General features: G+C 44.4%; 1 protein-coding gene across 8 annotated transcripts in view; it reads left to right on the top strand.

Moving 5' to 3' along the window:
- The window catches only part of LOC139541288 (palladin-like), a 112,084-nt gene that overhangs the window by 30,732 nt on the left and 59,235 nt on the right, over positions 1–22,117 (top strand). For all 8 annotated transcript variants that reach the window (XM_071345764.1, XM_071345766.1, XM_071345768.1 and 5 more), the window contains 3 exons: positions 19,346–19,521; positions 19,636–19,696; positions 21,900–22,011. In XM_071345764.1, the coding sequence (XP_071201865.1) occupies positions 19,346–19,521; positions 19,636–19,696; positions 21,900–22,011 (349 nt within the window). The remainder of the gene's footprint in view (positions 1–19,345; positions 19,522–19,635; positions 19,697–21,899; positions 22,012–22,117) is intronic.

The following is a 22,117-nucleotide window of genomic DNA, read 5'->3' as shown; positions in this document are numbered from 1 at the left end:
TATTACTATTGGATAGAAAACACTCTGAAGTTTCTAAAACTGTTTGAATTATATCTGTGAGTAAAACAGAACTCATTTGGCAGGCAAACTTCCAAACAGGAAGTGAAAATTCTGAAATGGGTCTCTGTGAAAGGCATCACCTATTCAATTGCCTTGTATTTATGGATCTGTATGCACTTCATACGCCTTCCACTAGATGTCAACAGGCAGTAGAACGTGGAATGAAGTGTCTAGCCTTATGTGGGACCGGATGAGAGTCTTTGGAGTGACAGGTCAGCCATATTGGCAGTATTTGGCTACGCACTTGGGTATGTCATATCTTTGTCTGCAATGCGTTAGGTAGACACGAAGAAATGCTCCGTCTGGGACGTTATTGGATATATATGAGAAAAACATCCTAAAGATGGATTCTCAACTGAGTTTGACCAGTTTATTCAACTTTTATTATCACTTTTTGAATTGTTCGTTCATTGCGTCAAATCTTCATGGACACGTGAGCTACACATGCTAGCCAAAGTTGCTAATTCGACAGAAGAAATGGACATTCTAAAACAAAACAACGATTTATTTTGGAACTAGGATTCCTGGCACTGCATTCTGATGAAAGTTCATCAAAGGTAAGGGAATATTTATGATGTTATTTCGTATTTTTGTTGACTCTGTTGACTCCAACATGGCGGAGAATGGCTGAGCGCTGTCTCAGATTATTGCATGCTGTGCTTTTTACTAAAGTTATTTTTTTAAATCTAACACAGCGGTTGCATTAAGAACCAGTGTATCTTTAATTATATGTACAACATGTATTTTTCAGCAAAGTTTATGATGAGTATTTCTGTATTTCACGTTGCTCTCTGTAATTATTCTGGCTGTTTTGGAGCCATTTCTGACCATGTCGCCAATGTAAAACCATGATTTGTAGCTATAAATATGCACATTTTCGAACAAAACATAAATGTATTGTATAACATGATGTCATAAGACTGTCATCTGATGAAGTTGTTCAAAGGTTAGTGATTAATTTTATCTCTATTTGTGGGTTTTGTGAAAGCTATCTTTGCGGTGAAAAAATGGCGTTGTGTGTTGGGCTATTGTGGTGAGCTAACATAAATATATGTTGTGTTTTCGCTGTAAAACATTTTAAAAATCTGACATGTTGGCTGGATTCACAAGATGTTTATCTTTCATTTGCTGTATTGGACTTGTGATTTCATGAAATTATATTATATTCCCTGTGGCACTAGGCTAGGCTATGCTAGTCAACGTTTCTGATGAGAATGATCCCGGATCCGGGATGGGTAGTCCAGAAAGGAATGGTGCTCTGTGGTGCTCGGAATGGTGCTCTGTGGGATGTTCAAAGTTTCTGATATGTTTTTATAACCCAACTCTGATCTGTACTTCTCCACAACTTTGTCCCTGACCTGTATGGAGAGCTCCTTGGTCTTCATGGTGCCGCTTGCTTGGTGGTACCCCTTGCTTAGTGGAGTTGCAGACTCTGGGGCCTTTCAGAACAGGTGTATACAGTGGGGAGAACAAGTATTTGATACACTGCCGATTTTGCAGGTTTTCCTACTTACAAAGCATGTAGAGGTCTGTAATTTTTATCATAGGTACACTTCAACTGTGAGAGACGGAATCTAAAACAAAAATCCAGAAAATCACATTGTATGATTTTTAAGTAATTCATTTGCATTTTATTGCATGACATAAGTATTTGATCACCTACCAACCAGTAAGAATTCCAGCTCTCACAGACCTGTTAGTTTTTCTTTAAGAAGCCCTCCTGTTCTCCACTCATTACCTGTATTAACTGCACCTGTTTGAACTCGTTACCTGTATAAAAGACACCTGTCCACACACTCAATCAAACAGACTCCAACCTCTCCACAATGGCCAAGACCAGAGAGCTGTGTAAGGACATCAGGGATAAAATTGTAGACCTCCACAAGGCTGGGATGGGCTACAGGACAATAGGCAAGCAGCTTGGTGAGAAGGCAACAACTGTTGGCACAATTATTAGAAAATAGAAGAAAATAGAAGAAGTTCAAGATGATGGTCAATCACCCTCGGTCTGGGGCTCCATGCAAGATCTCACCTCGTGGGGCATCAATGATCATGAGGAAGGTGAGGGATCAGCCCAGAACTACACGGCAGGACCTGGTCAATGACCTGAAGAGAGCTGGGACCACAGTCTCAAAGAAAACCATTAGTAACACACTACGCCGTCATGGATTAAAATCCTGCAGCGCACACAAGGTCCCCCTGCTCAAGCAGGCGCATGTCCAGGCCCGTCTGAAGTTTGCCAATGACCATCTGGATGATCCAGAGGAGGAATGGGAGAAGGTCATGTGGTCTGATGATTCAAAAATAGAGCTTTTTGGTCTAAACTCCACTCGCCGTGTTTGGAGGAAGAAGAAGGATGAGTACAACCCCAAGAACACCATCCCAACCGTGAAGCATGGAGGTGGAAACATCATTCTTTGGGGATGCTTTTCTGCAAAGGGGACAGGACGACTGCACCGTATTGAGGGGAGGATGGATGGGGCCATGTATTGCGAGATCTTAGCCAACAACCTCCTTCCCTCAGTAAGAGCATTGATGATGGGTCGTGGCTGGGTCTTCCAGCATGACAACGACCCGAAACACACAGCCAGGGCAACTAAGGAGTGGCTCCGTAAGAAGTATCTCAAGGTCCTGGAGTGGCCTAGCCAGTCTCCAGACCTAAACCCAATAGAAAATCTTTGGAGGGAGCTGAAAGTCCGTATTGCCCAGCGACAGCCCCGAAACCTGAAGGATCTGGAGAAGGTCTGTATGGAGGAGTGGGCCAAAATCCCTGCTGCAGTGTGTGCAAACCTGGTCAAGAACTACAGGAAACGTATGATCTCTGTAATTGCAAACAAAGGATTCTGTACCAAATATTAAGTTCTGCTTTTCTGATGTATCAAATACTTATGTCATGCAATAAAATGCTAATTAATTACTTAAAAATCATACAATGTGATTTTCTGGATTTTTGTTTTAGATTCCGTCTCTCACAGTTGAAGTGTACCTATGATAAAAATTACAGACCTCTACATGCTTTGTAAGTAGGAAAACCTGCAAAATCGGCAGTGTATCAAATACTTGTTCTCCCCACTGTATATACTGAGATCATGTGACAGATCATGTGACACTTAGATTACACACAGGTGGACTTTATTTAACTAATTATGTGACTTCTGAAGGTATTTGGTTGCACATGATCTTATTTAAGGCTACATAGCAAAGGGGGTGAATACATATGCACACACCATTTTTCCGTTGTTTATTTTTTTGCTTTTTTTGAAACAAGTTATTTTTTGCATTTCACTTCACCAATTTGGACAATTTTGTGTATGTCCATTACATGAAATCCAAATAAAAATCCATTGAAATTACAGGTTGTAACGCAACAAAATAGGAAAAACGCCAAGGGGAATGAATACTTTTGCAAGGCACTGTATTTTGATGCTGAACATGGTTTCCTTCAGTGTTGGGCCACTCATTAACAAAAAAGCTACGTTTGTTTGTATTTCACCACCTCAGGGCAACCCTGGCCCCTTGCCTTTCACACTATTTCCCTACCCTTATCACACTATTTTCCTACCCTTATCACACTATTTTCCTATCCTTTTACATGGGACTAGATCAGTTTATTTTATATCAGCTTATTTTATTGTGTGTGTCTGTGCGTGTATTCATGCTCATTCATCATTTACAGCTCAGCTGCTGCAAATGCGTCTGTCACTGTCTCCGTGGAGCTTCGTTACCTTTCTCTCTCACTCTACAGTATCTTCTCCGGCTGTCCTCTGTTCAGAATACTCCCTCTGAACCCTGGCCCATGACCCCTAACCCTGCCTCATATAAATGGCGACTCCAGTATCAAATAGCATTTATCATTATTTCCCTCCCTTTTAGTTTACACGCACACACACACACACACACACACACACACACACACACACACACACACACACACACACACACACACACACACACACACACACACACACACACACACACACACACACACACACACACACACACACACACACACACACGCCATGCAAGACTTTCCATATTTCCTGTTGACACTATTCCTCCCCCAGAGAGAGAAATATGATCTAAGACAGGACCTTCCTTTGCTGTTGTCAGCACGTCTGCCAGTTTGGTTTCCCAGATTATCAACATACAGTACATTTGGAAAGTGTTCAGACCCCTTGACTTTTCCCACATTTTGTTACAGCCTTATTCTAAAATTTATAAAGCGAAAACAAGTTTTAAACATTTTTGCAAGTGTATTAAATATACAAAAAAGAAATAACTTATTTAAATACATTTGAAGTCAGAAGTTTGCATACACCTTAGCCAAATACATTTAAACTCAGTTTTTCACAATTCCTGACATTTATTCCTAGTAAAAATTCCCTGTCTTAGGTCAGTTAGGATCACCACTTTATTTTAAGAATGTGAAATGTCAGAATAGTAGTAGAGAGAATGATTTATTTCAGCTTTTATTTCATTCATCACATTCCCAGTGGGTCAGAAGTTTACATACACTCAATTAGTATTTGGTAGCATTGCCTTTAAATTGTTTAACTTGTCTTGAGTATCTGGAGCATCAGCAATTGTGGGTTCGATTGCAGCCTCAAAATGGCCAGAAGCAATGAACTTCCATCTGAAACTCGTCAGTCTATTCTTGTTCTGAGAAATTAAGGCTATTCCATGTGAGAAATTGCCAAGAAACTGAAGATCTTGTACAACGCTGTGTACTACTCCCTTCACAGAACAGCACAAACTGGCTCTAACCAGAATAGAAAGAGGAGTGGGAGGCTGCGGTGCACAACTGAGCAAGAGTACAAGTACATTCAAGTGTCTAGTTTGAGAAACAGAGGCCTCACAAGTCCTCAACTCGCAGCTTCATTAAATGGTACCCGCAAAACACCAGTCTCAACGTCAACAGTGAAGAGGCGACTCCGGGATGCAGGCCTTATAGGCAGAGTTGCAAAGAAAAAGCCATATCTCAGACTGGCCAATAAAAAGAAAAGATTAAGAGGGGCAAAAGAACTGGACAAAGGATGATTGGAAAAAAGTGCTATGTGCAGACGAATCTAAGTTTGAGGTGTTCGGATCACAAAGAAGAACATTCATGAGACGCAGAAAAAAATGAAAAGATGCTGGAGGAGTGCTTGACGCCGTCTGTCAAGCATGGTGGAGGCAATGTGATGGTCTGGGGGTGCTTTGGTGGTGGTAAAGTGGGAGATTTGTACAGGGTAAAAGGGATCTTGAAGAAGGAAGGCTATCACTCCATTTTGCAACGCCATGCCATACCCTGTGGACGGCGCTTAATTGGAGCCAATTTCCTCCTACAACAGGACAATGACCCAAAGCACAGCTCCAAATTATGCAAGAACTATTTAGGGAAGAAGCAGTCAGCTGGTATTCTGTCTATAATGGAGTGGCCAGCACAGTCACCGGATCTCAACCCTATTGAGCTGTTGTGGGAGTAGCTTGACCGTATGGTACGTAAGAAGTACCCATCAAGCCAGTCCAACTTGTGGGAGGTGCTTCAGGAAGCATGGGGTGAAATCTCTTCAGATTACCTCAACAAATTGACAACTAGAATGCCAAAGGTCTGCAAGGCTGTAATTGCTGCAAATTGATTATTCTTTGACGAAAGCAAAGTTCGAAGGACACAATTATTATTTCAAATAAAAAGCATTATTAATAATCTTGTCAACTTCATGACTATATTTCCTATTCATTTTGCAACTAATTTAATTTATGTTTTCATGGAAAACAAGGACATTTCTAAGTGACCCCAAACTTTTGAATGGTAGTCTATGTAAATATGATATTTCCGTTTTATTTTTTTATAAATTTGCAAACATTTCTAAAAACATGTTTTTGGTTTGTCATAATGGTATTGTGTGTAGATTGATGAGGGAATTAAAAAAAAATATATATATATTTTTATAATAAGGCTGTAACGTAGCAAAATGTGGAAAAAGTCAAGTGGTCTGAATACTTTCCGATTGCACTGTATTGGCGAGATTAGTCTGTAAACCATTTGTGCCCCTTTTCCTAATCAGTTTTCAGATAAACTCGTTATGTTTCTGAGTGTATGCATATTTTATATATATAAAAAATATATAAATATATTTCACCTGTATTTTGACAGGGAGTCAATGCTGAGACCAGTCAAGCCCTGTTTAGCACAAACATACACGTCACAATGAAATTAACACATTAAACTACACATTCATATACACATTAAAATACATGTAATTATACACAACAATACACAAAAAGCAAATCACACTCATAAAAAACAGACATATTCTTCAGTAAAAAGGTTCCAAACAACAATATGGAATAATGCTGCCTGTTTCATTTCCAACAATGAATGTGTTAAATCAGTGCATTATGTTGTCGGTTACTTTAATGGGTGCATAGGTAACTGCAATAGGGGGAGCTCATTTCTCTGTTTAGTGTTGAGACCCAACCATATGTGTACCCACTGTTCCAAAGCCTTTAAGTGTCATTGTGCTTTTAGATCTATTCACAGTGATGTTTGCACACGTTCTATAAAGTTCCTAAAGCCCAAGAGCCCTAGATTTTGCATGGCATTTCACAGTCGGGTGACTGTGTATTGGTTTTTAGTGAGGAGATTGATATACTGCTCCCCAACTGATGTGTCTGTATTAGTGAAATAGTTTCCTTATGTCTGTGAGTATAGGTGGGTCTGTGAGTGTAGGTGGGTCTGTGAGTGTAGGTGGGTCTGTGAGTATAGGTGGGTCTGTGAGTGTGGGTGGGTCTGCGAGTGTAGGTGGGTCTGCGAGTGTAGGTGGGTCTGCAAGTGTAGATGGGTCTGTGAGTGTAGGCGGTTCTGTGAGTGTAGGTGGGTCTGTGAGTGTAGATGGGTCTGTGAGTGTAGGTGGGTCTGTGAGTATAGGTGGGTCTGTGAGTATAGATGGGTCTGTGAGTGTAGGTGGGTCTGTGAGTGTAGGTGGGTCTGTGAGTGTAGGTGGGTCTGTGAGTGTAGGTGGGTCTTTGAGTGTAGGTGGGTCTGTGAGTATAGGTGGGTCTGTGAGTGTAGGTGGGTCTGTGAGTGTAGGTGGGTCTGTGAGTGTGCATGTATACTGTACTGTATGTGTGTGTTTAGAGAGTTTTTTAAACAAAAAACAAGCTGACTTGGGAACTTTACAGACTGTGGTCTTGGCCTGTCTTTGAAACTCTTCCAAGGGCATTACTGAATACTTTTTTAATATAAAAAATGTTGGTCTAAAATTCACTGTTGGCCGGTTTTATTTCAACTTCATGGTGCAGTTTGTAATTATGAATAAAGACGTAAGTGTTGCTCCTTAATTCTGGTCCAGTTTTTTTCTTTGCTTGATTCCTGTGGTCACCATTTGAGGAGAGACTGAGCATTATGCATGCCGTACATGCTCTATCCTCGTATACACTTTTGGGTGGTGGGTGTGTGTTCTGGTCTCTAACCCTCTGTGCCTCTGTCCTGATGGAATCCATTCAAGGGCATCTCTCTCCCTCTCCCTCTCCCCAAATTACTTTGTATTGTTCTGTGATTTCAAGTCTGAATCAGCCATTTACGAAACCTAACACACACTCTCTCTCTCTGCTCTTATGGCTCTTTGGTCTTGTGGTGAAACTGAGCTTCACTCTGTAAATCTTTCCATCAACAGCAGCGATTAACGACAGGGTCAGATGAGGTGACTGTGGCCCTCGACACGCACCAGAGAGGGCCAAGGATAGTTTTGTGGATGGTTTTTATCTCATCCTTCACAATTCAACTTTCTTGTCATGGCTTGCAATTTTTAGCAATTTTGGTGGATCAGCCTTTTTGTTTACATCGATGTGTTGTGTAACAGATACTCAAAGGACCAGATAGCCCAAAATCCCTATTTTACACCTCAATGAGGCACATTCACAATAACCAGCTCTCCTACTCCCCACTCCCTCTGATAAATCCAACTGTAGGATACTGTACAGAACTCAGCTCACCTCAGGTTTATTTGTAAAGCTGGTAGGAGCAGCTGTTCTGATGGATGGAGGGGTGTAGTCAAGGTTCTGATAAAGTAGGGTTAGTGCATGTGTGTGGGGGGGAGGGTTGTGGGGGATGTCTGGAAGTCGTCTGGCTTGGGGCCTAGGGGTGGGAGAGGAAAGTAGAGGCCAGGATAAAACACTCAGGTAATTGCTCCTAGCTACACACCCAGCCATTGTGTGCATGTGTGCGTGTGTGTGTGTGTGTGTGTGTGTGTGTGTGTGTGTGTGTGTGTGTGTGTGTGTGTGTGTGTGTGTGTGTGTGTGTGTGTGTGTGTGTGTGTGTGTGTGTGTGTGTGTGTGTGTGTGTGTGTGTGTGTGTGTGTGTGTGTGTGTGTGTGTGTGGACCAGAGTGTGTTTCCTAATGTTATTGTACTATAGGGTGTGTAATAGGAATAGGATGGTGAAGGTGAAGGGTGTGTTAATAAAGGGCTATCGTTCAGATCATTAAAGGTCATTTTTACACGGTGGCTGCGTCCTGCTCTCACACCCACAGTACCCACAGTACCCACAGCTGCTAGGCCACATCTGGACCAGTCAGCCCAGCCCAGTGCTGCTCCATCTGAACAGTGAGAAAGAACAAGGAGAAGGAACAGTGAGAAGGAACAGTGAGAATGTCACATCTGCTCCCACTCCCCCTCTCTGGCGCTCGAGGTCGCCAGGCTGCTCATTATTACTCACACCTGTCACCATCATGACGCGCACCAGCGATTCATCGTTCACCTGGACTCCATCACGTCATTGATTGCCTTGCCTATATATGTCACTTCCTCAGTTTCATTCCCGTATCTGCATTGATGTTGTTTTGTTTCTCTTGTCCAGACGCTGTTCTTTTTTAGTTTCATGTCTATTTGTTATTAAATCCTCACCCTGTACTTGCTTCCCATCTCCCAGTGTCTGTAGTTACGGAACAGTTACAAGAATAGTGAGAAGGAACAGTGAGAAGGAACAGTGAGAAGGAACAGTGAGAATAGCGAGGAGGAACAGTGAGAACAGTGAGAAGGAACAGTGAGAACAGTAATAAAAAACAGTGAGAACAGTAAGAAGGAACAAACAGTGAGAAGGAACAGTAAGAAGGAACAGTAAGAAGGAACAGTAAGAAGGAACAGTAAGAAGGAACAGTGAGAACAGTAAGAAGGAACAAACAGTGAAAAGGAACAGTAAGAAGGAACAGTGAGAACAGTAAGAAGGAACAGTAAGAAGGAACAGTGAGAACAGTAAGAAGGAACAAACAGTGAGAAGGAACAGTAAGAAGGAACAGTGAGAACAGTAAGAAGGAACAGTAAGAAGGAACAGTAAGAAGGAACAGTGAGAACAGTAAGAAGGAACAAACAGTAATAAGGAACCGTAAGAAGGAACAGTGAGAACAGTAAGAAGGAACAGTGAGAACAGTAAGAAGGAACAAACAGTAAGAAGGAACAGTAAGAAGGAACAGTAAGAACAGTAAGAAGGAACAGCAAGAAGGAACAGTAAGAAGGAACAGTGAGAACAGTAAGAAGGAACAGTGAGAACAGTAAGAAGGAACAAACAGTAAGAAAGAACAGTAAGAAGGAACAGTGAGAACAGTAAGAAGGAACAGTGAGAAGGAACAGTAAGAAGGAACAGTGGGAACAGTAAGAAGGAACAAACAGTAAGAAGGAACAGTAAGAAGGAACAGTGAGAACAGTAAGATGGAACAAACAGTAAGAAGGAACAGTAAGAAGGAACAGTGAGAATAGTAAGAAGGAACAGTAAGAAGGAACAGTGAGAACAGTAAGAAGGAACAGTAAGAAGGAACAGTGAGAACAGTAAGAAGGAACAAACAGTGAGAAGGAACAGTGAGAAGGAACAGTGAGAACAGTAAGAAGGAACAAACAGTAAGAAGGAACAGTAAGAAGGAACAGTGAGAACAGTAAGAAGGAACAAACAGTAATAAGGAACCGTAAGAAGGAACAGTGAGAACAGTAAGAAGGAACAAACAGTAAGAAGGAACAGTAAGAAGGAACAGTGAGAACAGTAAGAAGGAACAGTAAGAAGGAACAGTGAGAACAGTAAGAAGGAACAGTGAGAACAGCAAGAAGGAACAGTAAGAAGGAACAGTGAGAAAAGTAAGAAGGAACAGTGAGAAGGAACAGTGAGAAGGAACAAACAGTGAGAAGGAACAGTGAGAAGGAACAGTGAGAACAGTAAGAAGGAACAGTGAGAACAGTAAGAAGGAACAAACAGTAAGAAGGAACAGTAAGAAGGAACAGTGAGAACAGTAAGAAGGAACAGTGAGAAGGAACAGTAAGAAGGAACAGTGAGAACAGTAAGAAGGAACAGTAAGAAGGAACAGTGAGAACAGTAAGAAGGAACAAACAGTAAGAAGGAACAGTAAGAAGGAACAGTGAGAACAGTAAGAAGGAACAAACAGTAAGAAGGAACAGTGAGAAGGAACAGTGAGAACAGTAAGAAGGAACCAACAGTAAGAAGGAACAGTGAGAACAGTAAGAAGGAACAGTGAGAACAGTAAGAAGGAACAGTGAGAACAGTAAGAAGGAACAGTGAGAAGGAACAGTGAGAAGGAACAGTTAGAACAGTAAGAAGGAACAGTAAAATGGAACAGTGAGAAGGAACAGTGAGAACAGTAAGACGGAACAGTAAGAAGGAACAGTGAGAACAGTAAGAAGGAACAGTGAGAAGGAACAGTGAGAACAGTAAGAAGGAACAGTGAGAAGGAACAGTGAGAAGGAACAGTTAGAACAGTAAGAAGGAACAGTAAGAAGGAACAGTGAGAAGGAACAGTGAGAACAGTAAGACGGAACAGTAAGAAGGAACAGTGAGAACAGTAAGAAGGAACAGTGAGAACAGTAAGGAGGAACAGTAAGAAGGAACAGTAAGAACAGTAAGAAGGAACAGTAAGAAGGAACAGTGAGAACAGTAAGGAGGAACAGTAAGAAGGAACAGTAAGAAGGAACGGTTAGAACAGTAAGAAGGAACAGTAAGAAGGAACAGTTAGAACAGTAAGAAGGAACAGTAAGAAGGAACAGTGAGAACAGCAAGAAGGAACAGTAAGAAGGAACGGTGAGAACAGTAAGAAGGAACAGCAAGAAGGAACAGTTAGAACAGTAAGAAGGAACAGTAAGAAGGAACAGTGAGAACAGTAAGAAGGAACAGTTAGAAGGAACAGTGAGAACAGTAAGAAGGAACAGTAAGAAGGAACAGTGAGAACATTAAGAAGGAACAGTAAGAAGGAACGGTGAGAACAGTAAGAAGGAACAGTTAGAACAGTAAGAAGGAACAGTAAGAAGGAACAGTGAGAACAGTAAGAAGGAACAGTTAGAAGGAACAGTGAGAACAGTGAGAAGGAACAGTAAGAAGGAACAGTGAGTCATGTTCAGCACATTCCACAGTGCCTGGCTAAACGGAGTTACATGGAGTGGGGTTTAAACAAGGAACATTGCAGATAGTCTGTTTCTAACTGAGTTTACTCAGTAATTATACATAATAGCAGGTCATTAGGGTTTGATTAATATAAGGTTTTATTGTGGTGCTCACTGGGAGTGGGTTAAGTTTACTCTGCAGTTCTGGCTGCCTGTTAGGTTGAACATCAGCTCCTGGCTGCCTACTCTGCTCTACTCTCCTTCCCTCTATATTAACTGTACCCTCTAGTGAATGTATAGTCCAAATTATTCTGTTACAGCTAAATGGTGGTGTATGCAGTGTGGGATTGTCACGCCCTGACCATAGAGAGCCTTTTTATTCTCTATTTTGGTTAGGTCGGGGTGTGACTAGGGTGGGTAATCTAGGTTGTTTTATTTCTATGTTGGCCTGGTATGGTTCCCAATCAGAGGCAGCTGTTTATCGTTGTCTCTGATTGGGGATCATATTTAGGCAGCCATTTCCCCACTGTGTTTTGTGGGATCTTGTTTAGGTGTAGTTGCCTGTGAGCACTCCATAGCTTCACGTGTCGTTTGCTCTTTATTGTTTTTTTTGTGCGGTTCACTTCTAATAAAAATGTCGAACCGATTTCACGCTGCACTTTGGTCCGAATGTTATTACGACGGTCGTGACAGGAGATCCCACCACACCAGGACCAAGCAGTGTGCCCAGGAGGAGAAGGTATCCTGGGCTTGGGAGGAGATCAAGTAGAAGAAAATATCCTGGACTTGGGAGGAAATAATGGGAGGACACGAAAGCCTTCATCTGTCTGGGACAATTTGTGCCGGCTCTACGCACCAGACCACCAGTACTCCATCCCAGTCCAGTACGTCCTGTGTCTCCTCCTCGCACTTGCCCTGAAGTGCGTGTCACCAGTCCGGTGCCACCTGTGCCGGCTCCACGCACTAGGCCTCCAGTGCGCCTCCGCAGTCCGGGATGTCCTGTGCCTGCTCCTCGCACTCGCCCTGAAGTGCGTGTCACCAGTCCGGTGCCACCTGTGCCGGCTCCACGCACCAGGCCTCCAGTGCGCTTGCCCAGTCCGGTACGCCCTGTGCCTGCTCCTCGCACTCGCCCGAGGTGCGTGTCACCAGTCCGGTGCCACCTGTGCCGGCTCCACGCACTAGGCCTCCAGTGCGCCTGTCCAGTCCGGTACGTCCTGCGCCTGCTCCTCGCACTCGCCCTGGGGTGCGTGTCACCAGTCCGGTGCCACCTGTGCCGGCTCCAGGCACCATGCTTCTGGCGACGATCCCCAGTCCGGAATCTCCTACGATGGTCCACAGTCCGGAACCTCCTACGACGGTCCACAGTCCGGAACCTCCTACGACGGTCCACAGTCTGGAACCTCCTACAACGGTCCACAGTCCGGAACCTCCTGCGACGGTCCACGGTCCGGAACCTCCAGCGACGGTCCACTGTCCGGAATCTCCAGTGACGGTCAACGTTCCGGAACCTCCAGCGAGGGTCAACGGTCCGGAGCTTCCAGGCAAGGCGTCCAGTCCTGGTCCAGGGCAGGAGCCTCCCTCTGCGCCGGTGCCCAGTCCAGGCACGGCGTCCAGTCCTGCTCCAAGGCCGGAGCCTTCCTCTGCGCCGGTGCCCAGTCCAGGCACGGTGTCCAGTCCCGCTCCAGGGCAGGAGCCTCCCTCTGCGCCGGTGCCCAGTCCAGGCACGGTGTCCAGCCCAGCTCCAAGGCCGGAGCCTTCCTCTGTGCCGGTGCCCAGTCCAGGCACGGCGTCCAGTCCCGCTCCATGGCAGGAGCCTTCCTCTGCGCCGGTGCCCAGTCCAGGCACGGTGTCCAGTCCCGCTCCAAGGCCGGAGCCTTCCTCTGCGCCGATGTCCTGTCCAGGCACGGCGTTCAGTCCCCTTCCATGGCAGGAGCCTTCCTCGGCGCCGGTGCCCAGTCCAGGCACGGCGTCCAATCCCGCTCCAAGGCCGGAGCCTTCCTCTGCGCGGATGTCCAGTCCAGGCACGGCGTCCAGTCCTGCTCCATGGCCGGAGCCTTCTTTTGCGCCTGTGCCCAGTCCAGGCACGGCATCCAGTCCCGCACCAGGGCCGGAGCCTTCCTCTGCGCCGGTGCCCAGTCCAGGCAGGAGCCTTCCTCTGCGCCGATATCCGGTCCAGGCACGGCGTCCAGTCCCGCTCCAAGGCCGGAGCCTTCCTCTGCGCCGGTGCCCAGTCCAGGCACGGTGGCCAACTCAGCTCCATGGCCGGAGCCTTCCTCGGCGCTGGTGCCCAGTCCGGGTGCGGCGTTCAACCCAGCTGCATGGCCGGGTCCCTCCTCTGTGCCGAGGCCCAGTCCGAGCACGGCGTTCTACCTGGCTCCATGGCCGGACCCGTGGTCTGGGCGCGGGCAAAGTCCCGCACCAGAGCCGCCACCGATGCTGGCGGATCTGCGAGCGGAGTGGGTTCTTCGCCCCGTACCGGAGCCACCACCGACGCTAGATGCCCACCCAGACCCTCCCCTATAGAGTCAGGTTTTGCGGCCGGAGTGGTGTATGCAGTGTGGGATTGTCACGCCCTGACCATAGAGAGCCTTTTTATTCTCTATTTTGGTTAGGTCGGGGTGTGACTAGGGTGGGTAATCTAGGTTGTTTTATTTCTATGTTGGCCTGGTATGGTTCCCAATCAGAGGCAGCTGTTTATTGTTGTCTCTGATTGGGGATCATATTTAGGCAGCCATTTCCCCACTGTGTTTTGTGGGATCTTGTTTAGGTGTAGTTGCCTGTGAGCACTCCATAGCTTCACGTGTCGTTTGCTCTTTATTGTTTTTTTTGTGCGGTTCATTTCTAATAAAAATGTCGAACCGATTTCACGCTGCGCTTTGGTCCGAATGGTATTACGACGATCGTGACAGGGATACTTCAAACTGGGAGCATGTGACACTGAGAATCTGAGGCAGACTACGAGTCATTGTGATTATCGTAGAGAAATGGGGGCTCAACAGAAACAGTTTTGCATGAGAGCAAAAAAAAACACAAATCCCCTTGATTTTTAATTCAGGGCTAATACCCAGAAGATGGATTTTAACCAACCAAGTTATTTAGTTTCTTCTTCCCCGTTGTCATAATGTGAGAAATGGATCCTGATCCACGTAGACATATTGCTTTACTCAAACAATCAAGACTTTCAATTGCCTTCTGCTGTCAGCTCAGTGCACTGTATCCCTGTAACTGTTTCAGTGCCTCAACACAAGCCTTTGATATTACTGAGAATTATTAAACAGGTCCAACAGCAAACCCATGTCTTGGGTAGAAGGAAGAGCGCTGTACAAAGACTTGGCATGTTTGTCACAGTCTGTCTCATCAGTACAGTGGAGATAGCTGTGGATGTTTGGAGCATGGCTGACTCTTGGCCTCCAGCTGCCTGTGTGGATGACATGCTGCTGCTGCTGCTGGAAAACACAAGGCCTCCCTGCCTCCCTGCTCGAGGCCTCATGTCACTAACAGTCCTGATCTGTTTCCTATAATTTAACACATAACCAACTGTCTTCCTGGACGATAGGCTGTGGCTAACGTTCCTTCATTTCACTTAATCAGGAAGAGAACCCAGTAACGAGAGGTTAATATTAGAGCTGTAGCAGTAGGAGCAGTTCAGTGCCGTCACAATATAGGGTTATGACTAGCCTCGCTAACCATGCTAAGACACACGACTGGTATCGAGACTAGGTCATTACTAAGGGTAAAGCAGTGGTTGTAGCAACAGTTCAGAGCAGTCCCAGTTATAGCACACTCTTAGAAAAAAAGGTGCTATCTAGAACCTAAAAGGGTTCTTCGGCTGTCCCCATAGTAGAACCCTTTGAAGAAGCCTTTTTGGTTCCAGGTAGACACTTTTGGGTTACATATAGGACCCAACCTAAAAGGGTTTGATGTGGAACCAAAACGTCTCCTTCCTGGAACCAAAAAACGTTCTCCTATGGGGACAGCTGAATGTCCCCAAGTGTAGGCTTATGACTAGCCTTGCTTACCATGCTAAGACATAAAGTTGAAGTCGAAAGTTTACATACACTTAGGTTGGAGTCATTAAAAATCATTTTTCAACCACTCCACAAATTTCTTGTTAACAAACTATAGTTTTGGCAAGTCGGTTAGGACATCTACTTTGTGCATGACTCAAGTCATTTTTCCAACAACTGTTTACAGACAGATTATTTCACTTATAATTCACTGTGTCACAATTCCAGTGGGTCAGTAGTTTACATACAATAAGTTGACTGTGCCTTTAAACAGCTTGGAAAATTCCATAAAATTATGTCATGGCTTTAGAAGCTTCTGATAGGCTAATTGACATAATTTGAGTCAACTGGAGGTGTACCTGTGGATGTATTTCAAGGCCTACCTTCAAACTCAGTGCCTCTCTGCTTGACATCATGGGAGAATCAAAAGCAATCAGCCAAGACCTCAGAAAATAATTTGTAGACCTCCAAAAGTCTGGTTCATCCTTGGGAGCAATTTCCAAATGCCTGAAGGTAACACGTTCATCTGTACAAACAATAGAACGCAAGTATAAACACCATGGGACCACGTATTCTGTCTCCTAGAGATGAAGGTACTTTGGTGTGAAAAGTACAAATCAATCCCAGAACAACAGCAAAGGACCTTGTGAAGATACAGGAGGAATCAGGTACAAAAGTATCTATATGCACAGTAAAAGGAGTCCTATATTGACATAACCTGAATGGCCGCTCAGCAAGGAAGAAGCCACTGCTCCAAAACCGCCATAAAAAAGCCAGACTACGGTTTGCAACTGCACACCATTTTGGAGAAATGTCCTCTGATCTGATGAAACAAAAATAGAACTGTTTGGCCATAATGACCATCGCTATGTTTGGAGGAAAAAGGGGGAGGCTTGCAAGCCGAAGAACACCATCCCAACCGTGAAGCACGGGGATGGCAGCATCATGTTGTGGGGGTGCTTTGCTGCAGGAGGGACTGGTGCACTTCACAAAATAGATGGCATCATGGGGGAGGAAAATTATGGGGATATATTAAAGCAACATCTCAAGACATCAGTCAGGAAGTTAAAGCTTGGTCACAAATGGGTCTTCCAAATGGACAATGACCCCAAGCATACTTCCAAAGTTGTGGCAAAATGGCTTAAGGACAACAAAGTCAAAGTACTGGAGTGGCCATCACAAACCCCTGACCTCAATCCCATAGAAAATGTGTGGGCAGAACTGAAAAAGTGTGTGTGAGCAAGGAGGCCTACAAACCTGACTCAGTTACACCAGCTCTGTCAGGAGGAATGGGCCAAAATTCACCCAACTTATTGTGGGAAGCTTGTGGAAGGCTACCAGAAATGTTTGACCCAAGTTAAACAATTTAAAGGCAATGCTACCAAATACTAATTGAGTATATGTAAACTTCTGACCCACTCGTAACGTGATGAAAGAAATAAAAGCTGAAATCATCCTCTCTACTACTATTCTGACATTTCACATTCTTAAAATAAAGTGGTGAGCCTAACTGACCTAAGACAGGGAATTTTTACTAGGATTAAATGTCAGGAATTGAGTTTAAATGTTTTTGGCTCAGGTGTATGTAAACTTCCGACTTCAACTGTAGCTATGACAGGGAATAACCCTTTTGCTCATCCAGTTCAGTGCAGTCTGAATATTATGACTAAATCCCTTCGGCTCATCCACCTGCCAGTGGTGCTAATGAATTGTGTTGTGCGATCCCGTTTCTATAATGACAGAGTGTTGTGTATGCAGTTGTCCTGTCAGAGCCTGCCTGACACATCACTCATTCATACTCTTGTTCTACCCAGCACTCTCATTCACTTTCTTCATCCCTTTCTTCTCTCAGCATCTCTCTCACGTCAGGTGTAAATCATAGGGGATTAAGTGATGTCTGTCTGTCGGTCGGTCGGTCGGTCGGTCGGTCGGTCGGTCGGTCGGTCTGTCCTGGCATCTGACTGGCAGGGTGAAGTGAGGGTATAATGTAAAGTGTATAATAGCCAGGCAGAGGAATGCAGGGCATTTTATACAGCGTTCCAGAAAGGCTGGAATCTCCTGAGGTCTGCCATCGGCGGAACGGAACAGCTGTGCTTCCTCCATTCTGAATTCCTGCTCCTCCTCCTCCTCCTCCTGCTCCTCCTCCTTCTCCTCTCACTGCTGGGGTTAATGGACAGGCAATACAGTTACAGCTGTATAGGAACATGTGCTCTCATTTTATAGGAGGAGCAAAAGCATGGAGAAGCAGGAGTGAGATGGTTCTGGGAATATTGTGGCTGTGTTTGAAGTGGTGACGTGGCATCAGCAGTGGTTGGTTTGATCATCAGCTCTGTGAACAGAGAGGAGACAGATTGGGTCTGGTAGACTGTCTCCTTTCTGTTTCTTGCGATAGACAGACCACTCCCAGACAGTCCTAGCAAAATTCTTGCTTGAGAAATTGCCCTTTGCTTAGAAGTTATAGAAACTAAAATCAAATCTGAATGTACACTTTTGGAATTACAGTAACACTGCAATGCTATCTAAGTATGTGCACAGAGCACAATGGATGATAAGGACACAATGACAGTTCATGGAATTACTCAAAAGAAGATAGCAATAGCCAATGAAATGGCAACAAATGTTTACTACATAAATAAATAATCAAATGACAACACCCTTTCCAAAGGCCTAATGAGAAAGACAGTCCTGAAAGACAGGCCCCCATTGAATCAAGTTTCTGACAACAGACTGAAATGGGCATAGGTTAAAACACCTAGTAGACTTCTCAGTATAATACTATAAATCAATTTCACCAATAAACAACGCAAACAACTTGGGAACAATATCAGAAATCGCTAAACCCTGTATTGACTTTAGAAAAAATTGGCGTTGACTGATCAGATCAAATGATGACATAAAGAGCCATTGTGTTGAACACTGTGCGATGTTTAACAGTGAGAATCGCAGAATGGTGAACTTACTAAATGACTGAGAGTTTGACTGTGTGATATTAGGTTGCTTCTTGTGTAAATATTTTCTGTCCGGATTTTAATGATTTGTATGTAGACTATTTTAGGCCTGTTTACTGTGGTAGATGGTCTCATGCCTGTTTAGTGTGGTATAATGTCTGAAGCCTGTCTAGTCTGGTAGGCTGTCTCATGCCTGTTTAGTCTGGTAGACTTTCTCATGCCTGTTTAGTGTGGTAGACAGTCTGTAGACTATTTTAGGCATGTTAAGTGTTGTAGACTGTCTGTAGACTGTCTTATGCCTCCTGCAATCCAGAGAGGGGAGAAGTGAGTGAAGCCCTCTGAAGTGGTATCGAGCAAGGCAGGTCCCACCAGGCCACGCTCCAGCCCAGGCAGAAACTCAGACGTCTGGGGGTAGAGAAGGAGGGGATGTGCCTGTTTCCTGTAACTCTGTGTTTTGTCATTGCCTTAGCGCTGAGCTTGAGCAGGTACGGAAACACCCTCTGAGACATGCCCAGAGGGTAGAGGTGTCTGTGAAGACATATGTGTGAGAAAAAGTCTAATACGACTTTGTATCTACACTGCACAGTGGACATGGTGTTGAGAGAAGTGAAAAATGGGACTCATAAATGCCCAGTATAAACAGTAACCACACATAAACTGAGGTTGGATAACATTTTTATGGAAACCATGAAAGATCTCAATGATCCCAAAACCAATGTATCACAGATGAGTGGCGGTGTCTGTCTGGCAGTGCTCAGGTATGTGGGTGCGTTTGGAGGGGGGTTTACAGTGATCTGATTAATTACTCTGATTGGCAGACCACATTCTTCACAGTCTTGATTATAACCTCTAATCTGAAATGAATTAAATAGTTTTATCTTGAGTGATGGCTCTTACTTATCAACACATTGGTAGGGCCTATGGCTGTTTGTATAATGGTATTTAAGTGAACATTTTCTCTGTGTGTGTCCAGGTGGTTCTGTGAGGGGCGGGAGCTGCACCACTGTCCTGACATCCAGATCTGGAGGGATGGTGCCCTACACACGTTGGTGATCGCTGAGGCCTTCGAGGACGACACGGGACGCTACACCTGCGTGGCCTCCAACAGCCTGGGGGCTGACAACACCTCGGCAGAGGTCTACATCCAGGGTAACTGCTACTATCTCTGCACTCACTGTTATTAAATTCCTGTCATTTGAATGAATGTACGGACAACTCTCACTGAAAGGTCTCTATTTCTCATCCCTCTGTACCTCTGTTCAGGTGCTTCATCTTCCGACTCAGAAGGAGAAGTGTCAAAGTCCAGATCAGGAGCCATGCCTCAGTACGTTTGTGTGTGTGTGTGTGTGCATGAATGCGTGCGTGTGTGTGTGCCTGTGTCTTAGCATGACCCTCTCACCACCCTTCACCTTGTGAGCCTTAACCCTGTGGTTGGGTCAAGGTCAACTGGGCCCTCCAGGTGGTATTCAGGCTAGCTGCTTGCTCTAATTTAACTAGCCCTATAAACCTGTCGAATTACCTTATAACCCTGGCCAGTGAAACTCTGGGTCATTTAGATAATGAGAGGTCTCTGGGGGGCAGCCTCCTCCCTCTCTCTTTCTCAATTAAATTCAATTTAAGGGCTTTATTGACATTGGAAACATATGTTTACATTGCCAAAGCAAGTGAAATAGATAATAAACAAAAATGAAATAAACAATAAAAAAATGAACAATAAACATTACACTCACAAAAGTTACAAAAATAATAAAGACATTTCAAATGTCATATTATGTGCAAATAGTTCAAGTACAAAAGGGAAAATAAATAAACATAAATATGGGTTGTATTTACAATAGTGTTTGTTTTTCACTGGTTGCACTTTTCTTGTGGCAACAGGTCACAAATCTTGCTGCTGTAATGGCACACTGTGGTATTTCACCCAATAGATATGGGGGTTTGTTTTCAAATTCTTTATGGGTCTGTGTAATATGAGGGAAATATGTGTCTCTAATATGGTCATACTGTAACGGTCGTCGTCCTCCTCGTCTGAAGAGGAGCATGGATCGGACCAATATGCAGCGTGGTTTGAATACATACTTGTTTTATTAAAGAAAGACGAACACGAAAAAACACTTGATAAACTACAAAACAATAAACGACGTTAACAGACCTGAACTTGTGAACATATAACATGAACGCACGAACAGGAAGGAACACACGAATGAAATGAACGAAACGAACGAAAACAGTCCCGTGTGGCACAAACACTGACACAGGAACAATCACCCACAAACAAACAGTGAGAACAGCCTACCTTAATATGGTTCTCAATCAGAGGAAACGTAAAACACCTGCCCCTGATTGAGAACCATATCAGGCTAGTTGACAACCCAACATAGAAACACATAACATAGAATGCCCACCCAGCTCACGTCCTGACCAACTAAACAAGACTAAACAAAGGAAATAAGGTCAGGAACGTGACACATACATTGGGCAGGTTAGGAAGTGCAGCTCAGTTTCCACCTCATTTTGTGGGCAGTGTTCTCTTGAGAGCCAGGTCTGCCTACGGCGGCCTTTCTCAATAGCAAGGCTATGCCCATTGAGTCTGTACATAGTCAAAGCTTTCCTTAAGTTTGGGTCAGTCACAGTGGTCAGGTTTTCTGCCACTGTGTACTCTCTGTTTAGGGCCAAATAGCATTCTAGTTTGCGCTGTTTTTTTGTTTGGGTCTAATTGTGTTGCTGTCCTGGGGCTCTGTGGGGACCAGCTTGCTTAGGGGACTCTTCTTCAGGTTCATATCTCTGTAGGTGATGGCTTTGTTATGTAAGGTTTGGGAATTGCTTCCTTTTCGGTGGTTGTTGAATTTAACAGCTCTTTTCTGGATTTTGATAATTAGTGGGTATCGGCCTAATTCTGCTCTGCATGCATTATTTGGTGTTTTACGTTGTACACGGAGGATATTTTTTGCGATATTCTGCATGCAGTCTCAATTTGGTGTTTATCCCATTTTGTGAATTCTTGCTTGGTGAGCGGACCCCATGCCTCACAACCATAAAGGGCAATGGGTTCTATAACTGATTCAAGTATGTTTAGCCAGATCCTAATTGGTATGCCAAATTTTATGTCCCTTTTGATGGCATAGAAGGCCCTTCTGCCTCTCTCTCTCTCTCTCTCTCTCTCTCTCTCTCTCTCTCTCTCTCTCTCTCTCTCTCTCTCTCTCTCTCTCTCTCTCTCTCTCTCTCTCTCTCTCTCTCTCTCTCTCTCTCTCTGCCTTCACTCTGCCTTCACTACTCCTTCATCCGCTCTTCTGTTTACACATTAACGTCTTGGCTCTCATTCTCAGTGACATCATCTTAGTCCATTTTTATATGGTCCAAAGTCGTTTATAAGGTGTAAATTGACGGCTTTGTGTGTTTATAGCATCAGACGTGTGTGAGAGCAGACAATTATTGCAAAGAGTAGTAATTATACATTTACTGCACAGTTTTGGTTTCTCTCTCTAAATGGCTACTCTGATGAACAGACCTAATGCTGTCTGTTTTAGGGTTCAGAAGAAGACGACTTCAATCTCCCTGTCCATTCGTTCACCTTCACCCAAGAGCCCTGAGGCTGTACCTCACCGCTCCAACCTGGTCCTATCTGCACCCCCACACCGGGTAGGAGACACGCACACACACACACACACACACACACACACACACACACACACACACACACACACACACACACACACACACACACACACACACACACACACACACA

This window comes from Salvelinus alpinus, chromosome 16 (assembly GCF_045679555.1).
Source record: "Salvelinus alpinus chromosome 16, SLU_Salpinus.1, whole genome shotgun sequence".
NCBI classification, from domain to species: domain Eukaryota; kingdom Metazoa; phylum Chordata; class Actinopteri; order Salmoniformes; family Salmonidae; genus Salvelinus; species Salvelinus alpinus.
Note: the sequence above shows the minus strand (reverse complement) of the source record. Positions and strands in the feature narration are given on the sequence as shown.